This window comes from Rutilus rutilus, assembly GCF_951802725.1.
Source record: "Rutilus rutilus genome assembly, chromosome: 2".
NCBI classification, from domain to species: Eukaryota; Metazoa; Chordata; class Actinopteri; order Cypriniformes; family Leuciscidae; genus Rutilus; species Rutilus rutilus.
In genome coordinates this window covers 57,275,110-57,299,056 of record NC_140210.1, presented here as the reverse complement: position 1 = coordinate 57,299,056, position 23,947 = coordinate 57,275,110, and the positions used below count along the sequence as shown (strand labels likewise).

Genomic DNA, 23,947 nt, shown 5'->3' with positions numbered 1-23,947 from the left:
TCCATTTCCAGCCATGTGCAAAGCATGCTGGGAACAAACAATGGTGTCTCTAAATAAAACCACATAAATGAGCTAATTCTCTTAAAATAAATAGGTAGCCCATTTTCCTTAATTTTATGAGGTTTATCAGTTCCTCAATTCAAGCCTTAAAATTGTGTTTGTTTCCTTAAAAAAATAAATAGGAAAATGCATCTCTTGGTGGTATTAGTGAAATTTTCTCAATATTTTCAATAAAACCCTAACCACAATTTTCTTAATAAAATATACATAATATTTTTAATGATCACCTCAATTTTTTTAATGAAAATTACAAGACTCATGATTCATTTTTTACAGTGTACGAAAAACACAGCAAAGGCAGTGTCCGTAATGTAAGAACAGATATCACACCAAACTGATCACACCATTATTTGAACATAATATTTAGTTTGTTTTTGTCTTTTCTTTGCAAGTGGAAAGTCTTACATTTAAGATCATGCAAAAGGCAGCTTCTATAAAATGATAAATGTTTTATTGAGGGAGATCTTGGTTTGATTATGAAGGTGAAACTGTTTTAAACAGTAGAGAGAGTTCATTTATGACAGCTTTACTATAGATATTTAATCAGAGACTGTGGATATATATATATATATATATATATATATATATATATATATATATATATATATATATATATATATATATATTAGTTATGTTGTCTGTTTGTGTAGGCTACTAATATTTCCAGAAAATGTATTAAAATATATATTTTTTTCCAAATCATTTTGTCCTGTTATTATGCTGATAATTTTACTGAGAAACAGTAGTCCTGATTTTTAGTGCATCTTATCTTATTTCTAACCTGTTGTTTCTCTTGTTTCTGCCTCTATTGAATGTAAAGACTGTAACGACCAACAGTTACCCTGAGTGAGATGTCTGTTATATTACATTATATTATATTATATTATATTATATTATATTATATTATATTATATTATATTATATTATATTATATTATATTATAGTATATTATAGTATATTATATTATATGTAAGATAAGATTTAGAGCTGAGGACATGTGTGAAAGGACAAATCATCTAATTTGTCTCGTCCAGTTATTACACTGTGTACGCTGTGTTATGTCTCCCCCTTCAGGTCAGAGCCCTTCAGGCCCTTGTGCACGTGAGAAGAAATGACCACAAGAAGTCCAGTAACAGTCAGGTAAATGAACAATTGGTAAAACAAAAAGGTCTTAGTAAATAGAAGTGGTGAAAAGTGAATTAACCCTTCTAAAGTGTCTCATATCTGTTACACATTTTAGGCCTATTAAACTATTATGAAATCAAACAAATTGTGAAATAGCGAGTCAGTTCATTCATTAAAATTACTTTGCGACTAAACGTTCTTAGGACATATTTAGCTGTGAGCTGAGACAGCCCTCATTTGTCATAGGGTTGAGTTGTGACAAGACCCCAAAACAGCCAGTCTAGACACGCAGAACCCGGAGAACCGGCAGACCCGTGATTGACGGCGGAGTCCACCAATGAGAGCGGAGCTCGGGAACGTGGAGGCGGGGCTTCCAGGCTTAGGAACGCGCACTGTGAGCCAAGTGAGAGTTCGCGAGCGTTAATAAAGGGTTAGGTGTCATCTTCTGTAGAAAGTCTATCCGTTACAAACATTTCTCAATAACTTCTCGTCAGCTGGTGTAACGTTCAGCATTTCTCAGGGATTTCTTTGGGCAGAGGATTGAGCAGCGGTCAAAACCAAGCGGAGCGCAGGCAAGTGCGTTTCATGAGCAGTGCGCGTACTTTACACTATTATTATACAGCCTACGCAATGCTTTCACATGTGTTTAGTTGATTCTTCAGTTAGCATAACGTTTTAAAATAATGGATGATGAAAAATGTTTTTATTCCATCCATTTTAGCTTTACAGAATAGACTAAAACATATCTATTACTGTCTTTTTGTAAAAAGAAAAAAAGAATAAGAAAAAGTATAAAAGGAGTTCATTTTTTTTTTTTTTTTTTTTTACTTTGTCAGAATAAAAACATTTTCAATTGGGTATTTATATGTACAATTGATCGTTTTTGTACTAAAGAATCACTGTCCAAAATTCTGCTGTCATTTCCACCACCAAGCATTTTAGAGAATAATTGATTTTATTCATAAACTTTTCTTATTGAAATGAGATGTGATGACAGTGGAAGAGAGTTAGCTGTCATTACCAAAACCATCAGTATATGAGAATCGTAATTCAGAAACAATTAATATTTTTACTTTGACAGCTAGCAGACTTGTTCAGGTTCAAGGCTCATCCACCTTATTTAAAAAAGAAAAAATGCCATCACGTCATTACCAAGATTTACCAATAATTATTATAAAAATTATAGGTTAAAATGTAGATGGGCATCTAAAGGAAAGTGTATATCGCAGGTCTTCTAACTGGTAACCATTTCGTTTTCACCTTTTTAATCACTTTTTTTTCCGCCTTCACTGGTTAATTTCAGGTCATTTAGTGTCAGAAATACACGTATCCTCAAAGAACATGCGTATTAATTAAAAGCTTGTTTCCTCTGGTCTTCTGTGGTCCAGGATGGGTGCTGGAGACGGGTTTCGTGCCCCAGTCGCGGTGATCGCTGCCGGGCTCGCGAGTGTCCTGGGCCTCTCGTGGTTCTGGAGTCTGGTGGCACTTTCAGGAGTGTATTTGTGTTCTGGAGGATGGTGGTTTCTCTATGTGGCCGCATGCACCATCAAGAGAGACGTTATGCAAGTACAACCTACCTTCTCTCACTTTGTTTAGTCGTGTTGTTTGGACCAGTGGGTGATCTGACGATTTTATATCGTGATCGGTCTTGAAGACGTCCACAATCCTCTTTTCAAGCGAATCGTAGAGATCATCGAGCCGTAGGGCTGTGCGATTATGAAAATATGATAATCAAGATAAAATGATCATTGTGCCACATGCCGTTCCTTTCCTTTAAAGCGGTGCGCTCTCGCCCCTCCTTAAAAGCCTAACTTAAAGGGATAGTTCACTTTGAAATTAATTTTTGATATGTTTTAGCTTACCTCAAGGGCATCCAATATGTAGGTGTCTTTGTTTCCGCAGTAGTTTCAATTTTGATATTTTTAGGTCAAACCGTTCTTGTCTGTCAGTCATATAATGCAGGTCTGTGGTCACTGTCTCAAAACACAAGCACAGAGTCCAAATTAAAACAATTCCCCATCGTCCAAATGAAACAATTCCCCATCGTAAGTACACATTGATGGCCTAAGACACGAAACGAGCGGTTTGTGTGAGAAAACGAACAGTATTTATATAGTTTTTAGCTCTTGAAAACAGCACACGTCCAAATGGTCTGACGGCGCGGGCGAGTATAGATGTATACATAGATGTCGCCTTGGCTACGGTTTCGTTCCAATGAACTGCAGTAGCGAAGGCGACATCTAGTGTATACATCTATACCCGCATAGATATATACACTAGATGTCGCTTTGCTACGGTTTCGTTCCAATGAACTGCAGTAGCCAAGGCGACATCTATGTATACATCTATACTCGCCCGCGCCGTCAGACCATTTGGACGTGTGCTGTTTTCAAGAGCTAAAAACTATATAAATACTGTTCGTTTTCTCACACAAACCGCTCGTTTCGTGTCTTAGGCCATCAATGTGTACTTATGATGGGGAATTGTTTCATTTGGACGATGGGGAATTGTTTTAATTTGGACTCTGTGCTTGTGTTTTGAGACAGTGACCACAGACCTGCATTATATGACTGACAGACAAGAACGGTTTGACCTAAAAATATCAAAATTGAAACTACTGCGGAAACAAAGACACCTACATCTTGGATGCCCTTGAGGTAAGCTAAAACATATCAAAAATTAATTTCAAAGTGAACTATCCCTTTAAAGTCCAAATCAGTGTCTATGGGGGACATGCTTTAAAAGAGTTGTTAAAAGCGTATTAAACTGCTGAGTCTGAGAAAAGTAAACATATGGTTTCAGGCACGCGCCTAAATGGTCAAATATACACAATAATATGTGCAAATGTCCGTCTTTCCGAGTATTTACATAAAACCAGTGAGTTATGTTTTAAGGTGGGGAAAGAAATTGGATGCGTGTCGTCATATTAGATCCATGCATTCAGTCTTAAAGCCTAAGGCAAACACTGCTGTCTGTGTCATTAATGTTCAACAGAAGACAAAGACTAAATCACTCACTGCTCTTGTCTTGACTGAGTCACTTTAGTAGCTTTAATAATCAGTGCTTTAAAGTTCAACTCAGGGTTTAATGACTATTTTGACAACTGACTGTTTTTAAATTGTGCAAATGTTCAAGTCTGGATATATTCTCGATACTACATCTCACAATTGTGAAGATCGCGACTCAGATCGTGGATTGCGGTTGTTTGTTATAAGGTCGTAATGTGAAATTATGGGAAGATTGCCCCTGGCGTTAAATGTGCTGTATGTAACTTTTTCACTCTACTAAAGCATAAAAATACCATGATATGTTTGCATATGAAGAAACATGCGATGTTCACATACTCGTTTCTCTGAAAAACACCTCTACAGCCAGTTATTTTACTCTGAAATGTGCGTTTCCAGGCTGGAATGTGATACTTTACGTGGCCAATTTGCCAGTGTTCATTGTCCTTTGCGCTCGTTCCTGTTGCGTGTCTCAAACTGGCGACCCGTTGTGAGCGCCGTCGAGTCTGTGGAGGAGGGAGAAACCGCGATCTCCGACATTTTGAATTTGGACTGCAGTACCTGTTTCGACCACTAGCTGTCACTCTTACAGACTGCACCTTTAACTCTTTCTTCTTCTCTTCCAGTGGTCTGTACGTACTGTTGCGTGTGAAATACTTCATGTATCATTATACCCGCACACGCAGCACCGTCCCGTCCATATTCGCCCAGCAGGTGGCGCTCCACCCGGACAAACCGGCTCTCATAGAGGAGTCCACGGGCGAGGTGTGGAGCTTCTCCGAGCTGGACCGGCGCTCTAACGCCGTGGCGCGGTGGGCGGTCGCGCAGGGCTGGGCGTCGGGGGACGTGGTGACCATCTTCATGGAGAGTCGGCCGCCCACGGTGGCGCTGTGGCTCGGACTGGCCAAAGTGGGCGTGGAGCCGGCGTTCATCAACTTCAACCTGCGCCGCGATCCGCTGATGCACTGCGTGAACGCGTCAGGAGCGCGCGGGATGGTGTTCGGGGCGGAGCTTCTGGACGGTGAGACGCGCTTTACTTTGCTCGTCTGTTCGCAAACTCAACTGACGTGATTTTTCTCAATGACAAGTAGAGACATTTAGTGAGAAGTGTGTGTAATAACTAGAGGTGTAACAGTAGTGTCACAATACAAAAATGCAACAATGTGTATCGTGGATAGTTCTGCCGAAATGAAAATTACTGTGCGAGAAAGACATAGTGTCAGTACTACATTAAACTACTATTTATAATGTATAATAATGCAATGTGGGAATATTTGTCATTCCTGATAATGTCAAATATCTGATGTTACCAGTAAAGAGTGACTTACATTATTGTAAGTGTACATTATTTTTTTCAATGGCCAGTAGAGAGTGGCATTGTGTGAGAGGTCTGTCTAATAACTGATGGTATATACATTATTCAATATGAGCAAATGAGACCAAATAACTTTTTTATTTTTTTATTTTAGCATAATATTTACTCAAAATTAGTTTAACTAAAATATGTTTAAATATTATAAGCTATACTATGTTGACATTTTACATATCAAATAATAAATATATTAATGAATAATAAATATGACAATATATAACAATATAAAATAATATAGTAATAACTAATGGATATAATGATAAGTGAATCAAGTAAATAATAAGTTGCATCAGTTCCACTAAAAGTGAATGGCTCACATGGGTCTGTGTGTGTGTGTGTGTGTGTGTGTGTGTGTGTGTAGTGCTGCTGGAGGTGAAGGGGTCTCTGGGCTCGCTCTCTCTCTTCTGCACCGGTGTGTGTCCTGGACTCGCGGCGCTGGACTCGCTGTCGGCACAGAGCCTGGACTCGCTGCTGGCGTCATCGCCACACACACCGCTCGCCGTCACACACAGCAAGGGCTTCAACGGTCGGTGTCACACTCCACTCTCTGTGTGTATGGATGATTTATGATGTGTGTGTGTGTGTGTGTGTGTGTGAGAGAGAGAGGACAGGTAAATGCCTCCACATGTCTTACATATTTTACATATCACATATTTACATATTTTAGATTTTGCAATCATTCCGTCCTCTCAAACGTCTGCTGTCGTGAGGGCTCGTCCGGGTCACATTTCACTGCGCAAACCGAAAGGAAAAAAATGATGAAAAGACACTTCTTTATTTTGCCTAAAGAAGACAAGTCTATTTTATGCCCCCCTCCCTTTATTTTTTACCATATGATATTCTTTTCATTAAAATAAAGTTATTTATAATTAAATAACTATAATTATAATTAACTTATAATTATTTTAAATATATTTATTTATCAAAAGTCAAACTTATTTATACAGCACCATAAAAAAAAACAACATATGTTGAATGTTATAAGCAACAATAAATACTAAATCTAGTAATAATAATAAATAATAATAATAACAATTTATTATGGTTGTTTATAATTTTATACATTTATTATGTAACAACATGTTTTTAATGTTGATTCTCATTATAGCATATCATTATATCATAATTGCATCATCACAGATATTACCTTGATAAATACATGCTTTTATAACTGTAATTTTATGTGTGCAATATGTTGTTTATTATATAATTATGAGAATAATCTTAATAGTCTAGTTATCTTGTTATATTATTTATTATGTTTGCTTTATTTAAATCTGCATAAATGAATTATCATAGTCAAATATTGAATATAATATACATCAGATATTGCCATGATGAATAAATACTTTTACTTAAAATGTATGTATACAATTTAAAATCATATAACAAATGCATTTAAGGATATATACAATTATTTAGTTAATTACAATAAATAAAGTAAAATCCAAATGTTTTGTTTTGGGGGAAATGTGCTTGAAAATGAAGTCCAAAATAATCCAAATAATCTTAAAAACAGGTTTAATTTTCTGTATGCACAATCTTTTTTCTTGTCTTTTTTTCTGGTGAGTTTGAGTTGAAAATGAGCCGGACGTGTTTTTGGCAGGTCGCGTGAGATTCACCCCTTTATAAAGAGAGATTACGTGTGTTTTCAGCCAGAGAGCGAGTGGTTAAAGTGGGGAAAAGGTTACATACCAGCCAAGAGCGCATGAAAGAGAGAGAGAGAGAGGGAGAGAGAGAGACTGAAAGAAAGTCTGAGGCACAAAAGCAGATTGTGTGAGAAAAACACGATGAAGGGAGAAAGAGAGCAGAAAACACATCCGGTCCCTGAGGACCCGATCAGGAGAAACACACAGCAGTGTCTTACACAGAGTAAATGTGTCCGAGGGTGAACTCTCATTGGTTAATCACCTCTGACCCAGTCAGCTGGCCTGTGTGTGTGTGTGTGTGTGTGTGTGTGTTTGGTGGTACACTCATCTCCAGATGCCAGTCAAATCTGACCAGTCAAATCTGACCAGTCAAATCTTCACACTATGTGTTCCTGACCTTTCCCCCATAATGCATATGTGGGATCCAGTTAGATTCATGTCCTCCATTACACAACCCATGCTGTCAATGATGATTATTAATGTGTGTGTAGTGTGTGTTTATTTTCAGGGTCACTGTAAATCACAGGGAATAAAACAGGGCTATTACAGTTATGGTCAATCTTGATATGGTTCATGTAGAGATAATATAAAGATTTACAGGCCTAGAAATGTGCAAATCCTAAAAATTCATAACATTTTTTTTAAATGAATGAAGTTTTTTTTTTTTTCAGGTTTAGTCAGCTAAAAAAATTTAATCGAAATTGCTTTTTAAATGAAGAAAATATGAGAATTTAATGAGAATTAAAATTTTTTTTTTTTATTTAATTTGTAAAAAAAAAAAATCATTATAATTTTTTTTTCAACAATATACTGTATATATAGCATTATAATAAATTATTTAATATTTTTTATTATTAAGTTTTGTATTTTTTAGAAAATATAAAATCTCACTGCTTCTAAAATAGAGTTTGTCTTTAGACGAAGTGTATGGAAATTAATTGGCCAAAATGTCAAAAGGCATGTTAATGGAAATAGAGCTAAAATAACCTCTTCACTTAAAAACTGGACGGATGTATCCGTTTTAGAGTTAAAATAATACTAAATTCCATTGTTTTCTTTTGGTAGTAGTGCTAGGGCGTACGTTAGCATGTAGTAATTATACTCATCTTTACAAACGAAGCTTTGTGAGTGTGTGATACTGTGTGTGTCTGGTCTCAGACAGGTTATTCTACATCTACACCTCAGGAACGACAGGTCTGCCTAAAGCTGCCATCGTGGTTCACAGCAGGTTTGTGCAACACTGCTCTTAAAACACTGAGCAAACATCATCTGTACGACTGTTTGGCTCTGTGTGTGCGCTGTGTCATCTGTGTGTGTGTGTGTGTGTGTGTGCGCTGTGTCCACAGGTACTATCGCATCGCTGCGTTTGGATATCACTCGTTCGGTCTGCGGTCGGATGATGTAGTTTACTGCTGTCTGCCGCTCTATCACTCCGCAGGTTTGCAGGACACACACACACGTTCAACACTCTTTGTGCCCTTGACTCGCTCGGGTGTGTGTTTCCCGTACAGCGCTGTAACTCGCTGCTTCACTACTGTAGTACCGCTGAAGAAATCAACTAGCTCATCACGACTGTTTCCCGAAACCATGTGACCCTGGACCACAAAACCAGTCACATGGGTCCATTTTTTTTTAAATTGAGATTTATACATCCTCTGAAAGTTGAATAAATAAGCTTTCCATCAATGTATGGTTTGTTAGGATAGGACAATATGTGGCTGAGACACAACTATTAGAAAATCTGGAATCTGAGGGTGCTACAAAATCAAAACATTGAGAAACTCTCCGTTAAAGTTGTGCATTTATGTTGGCGATTGTGCTGCATTCACTCACAAAAATACATGTTTTATATGTACGGTAGGAAATTTACTAAATATCTTCATGGAACATGATCTTTACTTAATATCCTAATGATTTTTGGCATAAAAGAAAAATCTATAATCTTGACCCATATAATGTATTGTTGGCTATTGCCACAGATATACCCGTGCGACTCGAGACTGGTGACGTGATCCAGCGTCACAGATCATTGCAAATTGGTCGTTCAACCACGTTGGTTAATGACGTCACACAGGTGTTGGAGTGATAACTACTGTTAATGAATCTGTTTGAGATCGAATTAACGCTAGATGTTTTGCTATAAATTACAGACATGACATCTGAGGACTATTACTCAACTCTCAGTTATTTTGTTTTAATTCCAGATTCAATCATAGACTCGTTATCACACACTAGAGCTCGTTCACACATGCGCACTCTTCAGAAACGACGCTTTACATCTCATGACAAACTAAAAGACATAAATGACATTTGTATGTATTCTAAATTAAAGACACAGGTTGTACTGAATGCCAGCTTGATTATTTGGCTCAAGATCAGGATTTATTGAGTCCACATGTCATGCAAACTAGAAACTCCTCTTCTAACCACAGGTTGCGAGCTGTCGTTACACACACACAACTCTGCGATCTCTCGTTCGTTATAACAATGGTTTCGGGAAACACCGACTCGTTGAACTGCTGATAACGACAGAACTTGTGCCCATACTTGGCTAACGATGCTTTCGGGAAACACACCCCTGTTCAGCATATAGATTACATCACCACACCGCTAAGAGTGCCTTGAGTAACTCTTCGTTATAGGGGTATAGACCAGGCTGGTGTATCGGCCCAGTTTGAGTTTACTGATATACCAACCGGTGTAATAGTTCACCTTGGGTCAGATCCGTAATCTACCAGTCTCGTCAATGGATAAACTATTTGTTCTTGTGAGCTTGAGTAAATATTGTGTAAGATGGGTGTTTGTTTAAATTCAGCACTTTTTGTGTGTATTATTTACATGATCCGTTTAAGTAAATACTATAAATGGAAGTATATACCAGCATGTTATCATCAGATATCAGCACTGACCTTTTAAAACCCATAATGGATGACTACCAGCTACCTTTTAAAAGGTTAGTGGTGATATCTGATGATAACATGCTGGTATATACACCATAGTTTCTGTAAGGATGTGTGCAGGGAAGCTGAAAAAGACAGAAGACTCAGGATCAACAAAACACTAACAGGTTTAATTCCAACTCAAAAAGCAGACAAACAGGCAGTGCAAACACATCTCAACATAACAGAGACTGGACCGAGAGTGAAGGCAAGCGTGAGGCTTAAATAACAAATTGAAACCAGATAATAAATGACACACAGGTGAAACCAATGAACTAATGATGACGGTAACCATGGAAACTCAACAAAGGCGGGAAACTGAACAAATAAACAAAACGGGGAATGGTACTGCAATCACTTTCAAATTACTGTAGAGCGGTATATCTATATCTATATCTATAAGTATATATCAGTATGAAGCCTCTTGTTACATTCAAGACTTTAGTCAAAATATGCCATTGAATGTTTAGGTCACATGATCGGTGTAATCAACCAATCAGCTCCCTTCTCTCTGTGTTTTGCAGGTAACATCGTCGGCGTGGGTCAGTGTCTGCTGCACGGTCTGACTGTGGTGATCCGCAGGAAGTTTTCCGCTAGTCGTTTCTGGGACGACTGTGTCAAATACAACTGCACGGTGATGACCTTTGACCTCAATCACAGTCACGTTTGATTGGCCAGTGAGAGATCCGTCTAGTGCAGCTGATCTTGTAATTGGTGCAAGGACAGTAAATTATCAGACTTTTACAGCACATTTTTCATTCAAATCAAATTTTATAGTATTTGGTCACTTCCCTGCAAAAAAATTTTTTGTCTTGTTTCCAGTCCATTTTCTAGATAAGTAAAACGCCACAAGAAATTCTGTCTTGTTTCCTGATAAAAAAGATCAAATTAAGTTAGTTTTTACTTAAAACTAGCAAAATTATCTGCCAATGGGGTAAAAATAATAATATTGTTTTCCATTTGAATTAAGATTTTTTTTCTTACCCCATTGGAAGATAATTTTGCTAGTTTTAAGTAAAAACTCACTTTATTTATTTATCAGAAAACAAGATAGGCTTTCTCATGTTATTTTTACTTATCTAGTAAATTCTTCTTGATTTAAGATTTTTTTTAAATATTTGGACTGGAAACAAGATAAAAATACTAAGTAAGAAAAGCATTTTTTTTGCAGTGTTCAAAATAAAAGTTAAATGCTGTACCATGAAGAAAACCAGTTTGTGACAACCAAGATGTGTCGTATACAATAAATAATTGGCTTTGCATACTACTCGAGTCTGTGGAGGCGGGAGAAACAACGATCTCCGATATTTCGAATTGGACTGCAGTACCTATTTCAACCACTAGTCATTCTTACAGACTGCACCTTTAAATAAAAGTTAAATGCTGTTTGTGTGTGTTTGCAGGTGGTCCAGTACATCGGTGAAATCTGCCGGTACCTGTTAGCACAGCCGGTCCGCGCGTCCGAGTCTCTTCACAAGGTGCGTGTCGCCACGGGCAACGGTTTGCGGCCCAACGTCTGGGAAGCGTTCACTAAACGCTTCAACATCAAACGCATCGGTGAGTTTTACGGAGCCACCGAGTGCAACTGCAGCCTGGCCAACATGGACAACAAGGTGCGTGTGTGTGAATCTGAACTCATTACATTTAATGGGCCCTATTGTAACGATCTAAGCGCATGGTCTAATGCAAAAGGCGCAAGTGCACTTACGGCGTGCCCGAATCCACTTTTGCTAGTTTAACGACAGGAAAAATGGTCGGCGCTCCCGGCGCATGGTCTAAAAGGGTTGTCCCTATTCTCTTAATGAGCAATGGGTGTGTTTTGTCCCTATTCTCTTAATGAGTAATGGGTGTGTTTTGGGCGTAACAATATTTAAACCAATCAGAGTCTCATTTCCCATTCCCTTTAAAAGCCAGTTACTCTCGCGCCATGACGGATTCGCTATTTACCTGACGGAATTTGCAAGCGGAAAGACTGAATGCGTGTCGAGAGCGCAAACGGATTTGCTCGTGCGCGAGTTTAAAGCTTTGGGTGTGTGTGTGTGTGTGTGTGTGTGAGAGGTTAAAGCTGTGTGTGTGTGTGAGGTTAAAGCTGTGTGTGTGTATGAGGTAAAAGTGCGCAAGCAGACCATCTACGGGACAAGCCGGATTCACCATATCTTTATGTGCACAATATTGATCTTTTACATTGTAGTCCTTTTATTTTTTTATATTTGGCATGTCTGTGTGCTGCTGTGTGTCCCTGTGTGTGTAATAAGCAGAGTGTGTGTGTAATAAGCAGAGTGTATGCGCGTTGTGGACCCGCCTGTAGGCGCACATTACTAACACGCTCTTTAAATAACAAAAAAAAAAATTGTGCCATTGACTTTAGACCAGGGTTCAGTCGGTCAATGACTCAGTCTATTTCTGTTCCTCAAAATAGCAACGTGTCAACAATGCGCCAGAACACACACCTCGTTCTCAGACCAGCAGCCCATGGGCGCACAGATGGGCGCAAGTGCATTTGCTATTTAAACAACGTGGCGCAGGACGTGAAAATGATAACTGCGTCGGGCTGAAACTAGCAAAACACATTCACGTTGCGCCTGGCGCTGCATTGCACCGGGTGTATGATAGGTATTATTACCGTATTTATGTTTATAAAACAGTTAGTTCCAATCCTTGATTCTGATTGGTCAATAGCTGTTTTGTGCAGGATAAAACACGGCTATGGCCGCTTCACCCAACGGTTCTATGTATCACTACGCAACACCCTTAGCAACCACTCTTAGCAACGTAAACACATGTTTGATCTCATTGATATTGTTCATTGAAGGTATAGTAGAGTAAAGTATTGTGAGAGATCGAGAAAGCGAGTGTTCCTGCATTTACAGTAGATATAGCAGTTTCCTTCAGCTCAGTCCTATATTCATAATAAAAAAATCCGTTTGAATGTCCACTGCGATATCTTGTCCTTAAACAGTTAAGGGGTTTTCCCGTGCCTATAGTCCTCTGTCGGTTGCGTCTTCCTCCTCCGTGATCACAAGTTTGAGTCCTTTCAATATAAAAGTCTTCTCTACTGATTGACTAACTTTGAATTGTCTTTGCCGCCATCTATTGGAGAAATAATGTATTGCTGTTTACAGTCAGGGACTATTTTTTCCAGCGGAAGGAAGGCTTTTAGTGATTTTACTTCATGAAAGTTGCATTGATACATATTTTTCGGCTTTAATATTTGTATTGTGTGGTAACCGTTTTATAAAAGCAATAAGGTTCTCGAGGCTAGTGCTGTATGGTGAATAAGTTCCGGGACTTATTCACCATACAGCACAGCCTCTCGTACCGTGTTGCTTACGTAATGTGGTCCTCCGGCCAGGTGGGGGCGTGTGGCTTCAACAGCATGATTCTGCCCAGCATCTATCCCATCCGACTCCTGAGGGCCGACGAAGACACCATGGAGTTAATCAGGGACAGCCGAGGACTGTGTGTCCCGTGCAAACCTGGTGAGAGAAACACACACGCAAACACAATCTGAACCTGAAAACACACAGTAGATGTGATTCATATAACTGCATAAAATATTTGATATTTTTGTATAATGACTTTATAATTGAAACTAAAACGTTTGGGCTCAGTAAGATGTTTTAATGTTTTTGAGAGTCTCTTCTGCTCACCAAGGCTGCACTTATTTGATCAAAAATACAGTAAAAACACTGAAATATTATTACAATTCATGATAGCTGTTTTCTGTGTGAATATACAGTAAAATGAAATTTATTCCGGTGATTAAATCAGTATTTTCTGCATAATTACTCCAGTCTTCAGTGTCACATGATCCTTCAGAAATCATTCTGACATGATGATTTGATGCTCAAGAAACATTTATGATTATTATCAATGTTGAAAACAGTTCATATTTTATATTCATATATTCAGATTCTTTGATGAATAGAAAGTTCAGAAGAACAGCATGTACTTGAAATAGAAATCTTTTGTAACATTATACATTTCTATACTTTACTTTTGATCAGTTTAATGCATCCTTGTTGATTACAAATATCTGTAAAAAAAAAAAAAAATTCTGACCCCAAACTTTTGAACGGTATTGTATATTTTGCAATAATGATCTGGTGATCGTACATTGTCCCTTCCTTATTGAAACAAAGTATGTGGAAGTAGACTGAATGATATATTGTTTCTTTTAATATATTAACACGTCATGTTGTGAATATTATCTACATATTTGCCTGGCAACTGGAAGCAAACCGAGCAGCTGTGCAGTTTTCTGAACACACACAGTCTCATGACAGAGTAAACAAGTGAATGTCGAAAGTGTTTCTAAAGGTCTTCCTTTATATAATTTGTAAATGGGTCAAAAGGCATCTTCTGTCTGGCTAGTGACGGTAACGTACACTTGGTGTGTCCTTGTTTGTGCTTTAAAAAACACATTTCACATCAGAGACAAATGACAGCCGATGAGACCGTGTCATTTTGTGGTGTTATTTCAGGGGCCGCGTTTAAAGAACACCATTTTCAACTAAAAACGGGAAACTTTTGATGTGTTTTGGCACACGACAACAGGTTTGGGGCCCTGAAAATGCACGTTTTTGAAAGTTATACTGTTATTGTCCCCATGTAAACAACAAAAAACGTGCTTTTGTGAAACCGGTGACATCATGGCGGTGCATATTACAGGCGCGTATTGTTTCTTTTACAAAGTGAAGTCGTCCAATACTGGCCTGGCAGCAGATTTCAGCCATTTTAATTGTTTTCACAGATCCAAGAGTACGGCGATCATTCTGACAATGTTGTCGTTTGTACGCGAAAAAGGAGAAGTACGTCGCTGTTGTGTAAATGTGTAGTGTCATTGAGATACTATTATAGTTTTTTTTAATTAATATTTTGAATTAGTTTTTATAATTTTCAATTTAAGTATTTTTTCATTTTTTACATTTTTATTGGTTTTAAAAAAAAAAGTCTATATACCGTAGTTTACATTTTTTATTTCAGTTTTAGTTATTTTAGTACGTTAACTTAAAATAAAAATGAGAGTTTTTTTCCTTGGAAACTAGCTGAAATAAAATCAGTTATAAGTAAGAAATACGTTTTTTTCTATATATATTTTATCTTAGTTAACATGCATTTTACTTCAAGTAACGAACATGTTTTTAATCTTTTTATTTTGGTTAACTATAATATTTTTCTCTTCTTTATCTCACCTTTCTTCTTCCTTATTACATCTTTGACTATTACTATTGATATATATATATATATATATATATATATATATATATATATATATATATAAAAATCTATAAATAAATAATGAGGATTGTCCTATATACAGTACCAGTCAAAAGTTTGGAAACACTACTATTTTTAATGTTTTTGAAAGAAGTCTCTTATGCTCATCAAGCCTGCAGTTAAAAAAAAACAAAAAAAAAACAGTAATATTATGAAATATTATTACAATTTAAAATAATGGTTCTCTTTTTTAATATATTTTAAAATGTAATTTATTTTTGTGATGCAAAGCTGAATTTTCATCAGCAAGTACTCCAGTCTTTGGTGTCTTATGATCCTTCAGAAATCATTCTAATATGATGATTTGATACTCAGTTATTATCAATGATGGAAACAGTTGTGCTGTTTAATATATTTTTTTGGAATACTTTTTTCAGGATTCATTGATGAGTAAAACGTTAACAGCATTTATTCATAAAAACAGCATTTATTCAAAATAAAAACATTTCTAACAATATAAATTGTTACCATCACCTTTTATCAATTTAACGCATCCTTGTTGAATTAAAGTACTAATTTCTTAAAAAAAAAAAATAGTTATTGTTCCCAAACTTTTGAACGGTAGTGTATATTGTTACAAAAGATTTCTATTCTAAATAAATACAGTTCTTTTTAACTTTTAATTCATCAAATAATCCTGAAAAAAGTATCTCAGGTTATAAAAAAAATATGAAGCAGCACAACTGTTTCCAACATTGATCATAAATCTGCATATTAGAATGATTTCTGAAGGATCATAAGACACCAAAGACTGGAGTACTTGCTGATGAAAATTCAGCTTTGCATCACAAAAATAAATTACATTTTAAAATATATTAAAAAAGAGAACCATTATTTTAAATTGTAATAATATTTCATAATATTACTGTTTTTTTTTGGTTTTTTTAACTGCAGGCTTGATGAGCATAAGAGACTTCTTTTAAAAGCATTAAAAATAGTTGTGTTTCCAAACTTTTGACTGGTACTGTATATAGGAAACACAATTTTACACACACACTTCACATAATTACACGTACATCCTACTTTCTGTTTTATGTATTTTGTATTGATGGTATTGTCTAACTGTATTTTGTTCTATGTTCTGCTTTAATAATAAAATGATATATATATATATATATATATATATATATATATATATATATATATATATATATAATTACCCTGGTGTAAATATGCGCCTACAAGACATTAAGTCGTACAATACAAGTTTTTTGTGTATTTTCTGAGCATTTTAGGAGAACCAGGGATCATCGTTGGCAGAATCAATCCACTTGATCCATTACGGCGTTTTGATGGCTACGCGAATCAAGAGGCCACCAGTAAAAAGGTCGCACACAACGTCTTCAAGAAGGGCGATTCTGCGTATGTATCAGGTAAAGTCGAAGCTCTCCGGATGCGTCCCGATCCTCCTGGATTCCTCTCACTCGGTGTTCTTCTGTCTCAGGGGATCTGATGGTGATGGATGAGTTCGGTTACGTGTATTTCCGGGACCGAGGCGGGGACACGTACCGCTGGCGGGGCGAGAACGTCTCGACCACGGAGGTGGAGGGAGTCCTGAGCTCTCTGCTGAAGCAGACGGACGTGGCCATCTACGGCGTCTCAGTGCCAGGTGAGATGTGCCAAATAATTAGCAGAAGCCGCTAGCCGCGATACCCTCATGTCACGATTCGACACAGATCGCGATACTGAACTCACGATACCATATTATTGCGATACTCCAAGAGATATGATAAAAGAAATAACAAAAAATGTACTGTTGATTAAAATGCTAAATTTAATATTACATTGTGTGTGTAAATGAACAGGCTTGGACTTGATGCTGGAAACCCAATGAACAATAGAATAACAATATTCATGATTCTGAAGCTGAAAATACTGAATTATTGTAGATATTTGCACTCTGACTAGATATATTTAAAATAATGTTGGACTTTTTACGGGTAACATCAGACATTTGGCATTATCAGGGCACACAGATATTCCCCCATTGCATTATTATACATTATATTCAGCATTATATATAGTAGTTTAATGTAGTACTGACACTAAAACTCTGAGAACGTGCATTTTTTCCTCACACAGAAATGTTATTTTTGGGGTGAACTATCCACTATATATTGGACTATATTGTATTGCGATATATTGTTACACCCCTAGAGGACGTTTTAAATAAAGAAAAGAGCTGCAGCTGCTTTATATAATGCAGTGGGAATTTGTTTAGCCGAATAAAATTGTTCCATCCATGCCTCTCTTTGCTTGACCAGGTGTGGAGGGGAAGGCAGGAATGGCCGCCATAGCGGATGTGACGAATCACTTCGACTGCGAGGCTCTCCTGAAGGACATGCAGAACACTCTTCCCTCTTACGCTCGGCCCGTCTTCTTACGGCTGTTACCCGAGGTCGACAAAACAGGTGACGGATTCCCACAATCTTCCACTGTTTTCCTCAAACATACGCTGTAAAAAATGATTAAAGTTACATTTAATGGTAAAAATGCTAAATTAAAAACCTGTTAATTGGTTAATACTTCGCTAGCGATACACTAGCGATGTGCGGCTCGGCTGTAACGTCTCCCAAATCTGCTGTTAAAGATAAATCATCCGCCCGCCCAAACCTATGATGTTTCCTGATGTGGATATCCACACCCGATCGTCACGTTACAATTATTAAGATTCTCAGTGTGAAGTGTGATGATATAGTAGCATATTACACTGCTTTTAAAGGCAAGGTAGGCGATTTATTTTAATAAACACTCTTTGATACACAGGTTGAAACTCTATTCACATCCTGATAGCAATCAATAATAGAAGTGGTCTAAATATTAAAACATGTACATATACCTTCTGTATGGTATAAATTAACTAATTAAATTGACTAATTAATGTAAATTAGCAGAGAGATCGTTGAGTCGAGATGACATTTTTTTTAATAATTAAGTAAAAAAAAAAAAAAAAAATCATAAAGAAAAGGGAGAATCTCTACCAAGATTTTTTTATGGTGAAGTTCTGGCGACCACAGCTGTCAGTTTCACTGATTCTTTTGTTTAACAGTGTAAAGGCCCGTTCACACCAAGCACGATCACTATAACGATAACTATAACGATAACTATAACTATAACTATAACGATAACTATAACGATAACTATAACGATAACTATATTTGCGTCCACACCAACGAAAGATGACGATCTGTTCATTCTAAGCTCGCGCTGCGGTTTCAATGTGTGTACGACGTCTTTGAACATGTTTCTGCTGTTCTTGTTGCATTTACTTTAACCAATGGTGGATATTTCTGGACCTCACCGATTAACTTCACCACAATGTCGCGATTTTAAATTTTAAATGCGCGAGCCCTTCAATTCGAGTGGATTCTGATTGGCTGTCAGTGTTTTATCGTTCGACAGCTGAAAAAAAAAAACTTTCTGAAAGTGATCCCAGCGATATCGTTCCTCGTATCTTTATCGTTATCGCTGTGGTGTGAACTCTTGCTATTCTTTAATATGGAGAATGATTTTTAGAACTTTATCGTTAACTTTATAGTTATCTTCCTTGGTGTGAACGGGCATTAAAATCTTTCATGTCTTTCATCCCCAGACACATTTAAAATAAAAAAGACTCGCCTACAGAAGGAGGGATTCGACCCACGACAAACCAGCGACCAGCTCTTCTTCCTCAACAGCCGTTCGGGGCGTTACGAGAGCCTGACGGACGCACTCTACAGCGACATCATGCAGGGAAACGCGTCTCTATAAGAGCCACACTGAGTCTTTATTGTGTAAATGTCATAGTGGGGCATCAATACGCAGTTTATTGTTCAAAATCAGTGAGAGAACTGCACTACAATCAAGCTCATACTTGACACACTGTTCGGTTAGCACTTGAAACTACTAGTTCTGCCTTTCACATTTCACAATTCAGGCACATCAGTAAGGGGCTGTGGAGTGAGATTGCTTTTATCATTGCAGACTTACTACATGTTTATAGAGTTTTCTGATTAGAAATAATGGACTGAACTCACTCTGTGAGATTAAGCTGAACTAAACACGTGATTTTTTTTCCTCAATGGATAGCATAAAATGTCTCTCTGATATCACTGAAATAGGTTTCACGAGGTAAACATCACTGTAAACGGCAGAAAAAGAGGTTGCGGGGGAGCAGACTAGACTAGGTGATCATTTTGCATGTTTGCGTTTGATGGTTTTGGAGAGAGGTTTCCCCATTCATCTGCAATTGAGGACAAATAGCTTGATCCAGGTATTATTGAGTTACAGCACTGTTTATGTGGTCAACACTGTAACTGAGTCTTCAGTCTTACAGACAGAACTACAGACTAATAATGGTAACAGTGTTACAGACGAACAGTGTGTAAAACATCTCAAATCAAAATGTCAAACTGTAGAATTTCTGTTTTTAAAAGCTAAGACTTCTGAGCAACTCAGTCTCAGTGAAGTGTGTTGAATCAAAATGTTTTGACGTGAAATGTACTTGATCATTAACCATTAGAAACCCAGTCAGCAACATAGTGTCGGGCCGGATCTGGGCCGTGTGAAAGCCGTGTGTGGGCCGGATCTGGGCCGACGCTGTGTTGCTGTCCGGGAAATCAGATTGTTTTATTCTTTTTTCAGATGTTTTGACTATTTTACATTTACTTGAACTCGATTTTCTAAACAATTTTAATAAATTTAACGTAACAATAAGTACATGAGCGTGTTTATTTTCCAGCTTTAGATATGAGAACAAATGCTGCAAAGTGATTCAAATTCTTCTCTTACTCTCGTTCTCATAGAAACACTTAAAGAAAAGTGTAACGGATGATCATGTTCTGTCAGCATGTCTTGTAAAGGCCGTCCAAAGGCTGATAAATCTCACATAAAGACACACTGAAAAAAATGTGGAGTGACATGTACTTAAAAAAAAGCTAGGCAACTTTTTCCACACAGAAAGTACTTGTAATCTTTACTCGGGCTATTTCAATTAGTAATTAATTGTAAAAGTAATTAAATTGAACAAATTATAATTGAGAAAAACTGGTGTTATAAAGTCAATGTCGGTCAGACATTTACTTGAACTCGATTTTCTAAACAATTTTAATAAATTTAACGTAACAATAAATACATGAGCTTGTTTATTTTCCAGCTTTAGTTAATCGGGCTTAGAGGAAACAACGAGAACAAATGCTGCAAAGTGATTCAAACTCTTCTCTTACTCTCATTCTCATAGAAACACTCAAAGAAAAGTGTAACGGATGATCATGTTCTGTCAGCATGTCTTGTAAAGGCCGTCCAGAGGCTGATAAATCTCACATAAAGACACAGAACAGTCTGACTGGAGCAGGAGATCCAGCATAGAGGTGTTCAGTGAATGTGTGTGTGTGTCAGAGACGCTGTAGAAGGACAGAGTGCTTTTAGTCATACGAGTATTGTGCGAGACAAGACATCTTAAACGAGAACACTTCAGCTGCCAAGACCGTGCATTACAGCCGAACAAATAGTCATTATGGGCTTTCGCACCGGATAGTTCTGGGATCTAGCCACCATGGTTCCCTGATAACTAATGGTTCCCCTAGGAACGTTTTCCTGGTTGCGTTCGCACCGCCAGTAGGAAGTTCCCGGTTTTTGGCGTGTTCACAACGCAGGAACTAGGAACCATTTTAGTTCTGGGTTCTCCTTTTGGAGGAACTAATTTATCCTACTTCAGAGAGCAGTGAATCAGCGTGAGTGAAAATAATGATGGTGTGACGAGCAGCTTCTTCTCCATAGTTCTCCTGAATCCATTTCACAGCGTTCTTCTTTTCGTCTGTGAATCTCTCATCCAGTCTGATGACCAGCAGGAACACACGAGGACCAGGAGCAGACACTCTCATACACTTCTTCATTTCTGCATTCACTTTGTTTCGATACATTTCTGTTGATGTATCTTAGAGGCCTGGGGCCCGTTCTTCGTACGTCGCTAACTCAGTTAGCTGGATTTGATTGTTGACGATTTGGCATGATCTTGGATTGTTTGGTTCTTCGACGCTCATCCTGGACTTGCTGTCATAGCAACAGGTGCGCAATCTTAAACCTGCTCGGGAGCAGGCTTATTTCATGTAAACAGGATTAGACTGCAGCTTTATAAGCGGAGCTGATACGGAAGTCCAGCGCAGTGCGATAGTGCACTTTCTGATATATATTTTTTTTCCTCGTGACTCATGAGATTGTCGTTTACATTATTAATTTGTTGGAAACGCACATTTATTTTCGACTTGTCGGAGTCGGGCTTTAACTACAGCACAAACTGTACCCTAAGATTAATTGCGAGTGGCTCTTTCCTTTACACTATTGGAGATGCGGAGAACTTGATGGAAAGTGCTGTTTGTCGTGTCATTCGGAGTTTACCTGGCGCTTTTAGGTTTAAAAAACAGTTTTAGTTTTTTTTTTTTTTTTTTTGGTGGCATTTCCAAGCCACTGAAGACCCAATGTAAATCAGTTTTTTTAAGCAGCTTTTTTTTATTTTTTTTATTTATTAGACTATAGCCTACTATTTATTAGACTATTTAAATATTTTTTTATGAAGATCATGCGATCATGACCATGCTGATTACAGTATGTCACTCAGGCTTATAGGCTAGACTGCCATCAAGGCCTCAATGAAGGGGATTATGTGAACAGAAAGGGGGTTCACAATGTAAATGTGCAGCCCAGTTACTATTGTGATTCTTAATATTCCAGATTAATAATATTATATCAAATAAAAAAAAGGCAGTTGACAAATCTTCCATATCACAAATGTGAAAGCAAAATGGCCAGGATCTGTGTATGACTTAAGAATTTTCAGAGATTCACATTTATGCACATTATTTGAAAGTGGTAAGGAAAGTTCCACAATTAAATATCAAGCTCACAGTATTACATACACTTATGCTGATCCTAACAGAACTGCATTTCTTCATAGGTGATTATGACATGTTCCTGCAGACAGGTGTTTTATGACCCCATTCCCTGACCCAAACCAGTTACAATGCAGCTCTAGCCAGGACAAGGGCACACAATGAAATGAACTTTGGCTAACTAAAGGGAAGATTTCAGTGTCTGAAAAGTCTGAGGGTTGCACACCTGACAGGGCCTGGGACATTGTTGCATTTGCATGTGCCATATTACACAACACTGCAAACAAAAAAAAAATACACTTTTCATTAAATGTTTAATAAAAGACAAATATGCTTAGTTCCTTGAGTTTTATTTCAGTTGTTCTTTGTAAAGAAAAGCCAGTGGTCAAGTGCCTGCAACAAGAGATATTAGACACATGCCTCATGCAACAAATAAAAGGAAAAGTTGGCTATCCACTGCCCACCTGTAGGCCTCTGTCTCCTCTGTCTGTGCAGACTCTTCTGTAGGCCTTTCTGTAGATGTGGAATCCTGCAACTTATATTGCAGCCATAAAGCATACAAGTATAAATGAAGTAAAGTTATTTATGCACTTGCAGGTAGGCTAGTTCCTCCATATGACAGTCATCTGAGAGGGTTTATTCACTGTCCAGTGCAATGGAAACAAATGGACATTACAAAGTCTTATACTTTCTTTCCTTTGGAAAGTTAGAAAATGTCCACTTAAGTTAACAAGTGTTGGTGTATTATGTAAAAGTGCACAAAAGAGGAAAACACAATGTAATTACAATGAACTACACTTGGGAAAAATGTGATCAATAACTCTTTTTGAACTCTTCTTCAATACATATTTTTACATTAACATAAGTTTATCAGTTTTTACTTCCACAAGTCAAAGCAATTCATCATTACTCAAGATTTAACAGTTGAAATGACTATATGGCCTTAATTTAATGCAGCAAAAATACAGTGTAGGCTACTAAGATCTTTTTTTTTCTCAGCCTTTTTCTTGATTGTTTTATAAACAGACAACCATTTATTTAACAGTGCCTTTCATAAAAGAGACTATAATATAACTAAAAATTACCATTAGAATATTTACTTCACTTTTATTTGTTCCCATATTCTAGTATGGTGACTGACATTACAATGAACAAAGTAATTATGCAATTATTAAAATACAAAAATATAGGCTAATAAGTGATAAAAACATTTAACATGGCCACTTCTAACGGATTTAAATTGTCTGCTACTTTTTGCCAGCCCTCTCTCCTGGCTTTTGCAGACTTTGAGGTGTTCCCTGGCGTTTTGATTAAAACATTAAAATTCCGAATAAACTTCGACTATTAGTTCTTGCTCTGCTGAGGAGAAAAACTGAGCGTGCTCTTTGGCCACGCTGAACAGCCAATAGCAGCGTTGCTGATCAATGTTTCCACTATCGATACATATCCCCTTTTAACCAGCGCATGAACGCGCAATTATCTCAGATAACTCAATCCAGCGATACTAATCATATCCGGCAAGTGTGTTCGAAGAACTCAATTAGCCGGATTATGATTAGCACGATGAAATCATCTTGGATGTGTCATTTGATCTCGGATGTAATAAGCAACGTACGAAGAACGAGCCCCTGGAGTGTCGATTATAGAGATA

At 37.3% G+C, this 23,947-nt stretch overlaps 1 protein-coding gene across 3 annotated transcripts; it reads left to right on the top strand.

Annotated features, from left to right (window-relative positions):
• The first annotated feature begins 1,481 nt into the window (after positions 1-1,481).
• On the top strand, positions 1,482-20,155 carry slc27a1b (solute carrier family 27 member 1b). 3 transcript variants are annotated; one of them, XM_084402529.1, is made up of 13 exons: positions 1,482-1,757; positions 2,574-2,747; positions 4,817-5,211; positions 5,924-6,088; positions 8,370-8,439; positions 8,558-8,649; positions 10,675-10,784; positions 11,554-11,763; positions 13,503-13,629; positions 16,666-16,803; positions 16,875-17,039; positions 17,695-17,841; positions 19,023-20,155. In XM_084402529.1, exons 2-13 carry the CDS (start codon positions 2,575-2,577, stop codon positions 19,178-19,180), a joined length of 1,950 nt encoding a protein of 649 aa, XP_084258655.1. In that variant the 5' UTR covers positions 1,482-1,757; position 2,574; the 3' UTR covers positions 19,181-20,155. The 3 variants fall into 3 exon arrangements, with proteins under 3 accessions (XP_084258655.1, XP_084258656.1, XP_084258657.1); XM_084402530.1 differs by having other exon boundaries at positions 1,482-1,761; XM_084402531.1 differs by having other exon boundaries at positions 1,485-1,757; positions 2,574-3,008; positions 3,895-5,211; positions 19,023-20,152.
• The last annotated feature ends 3,792 nt before the right edge of the window (positions 20,156-23,947 follow it).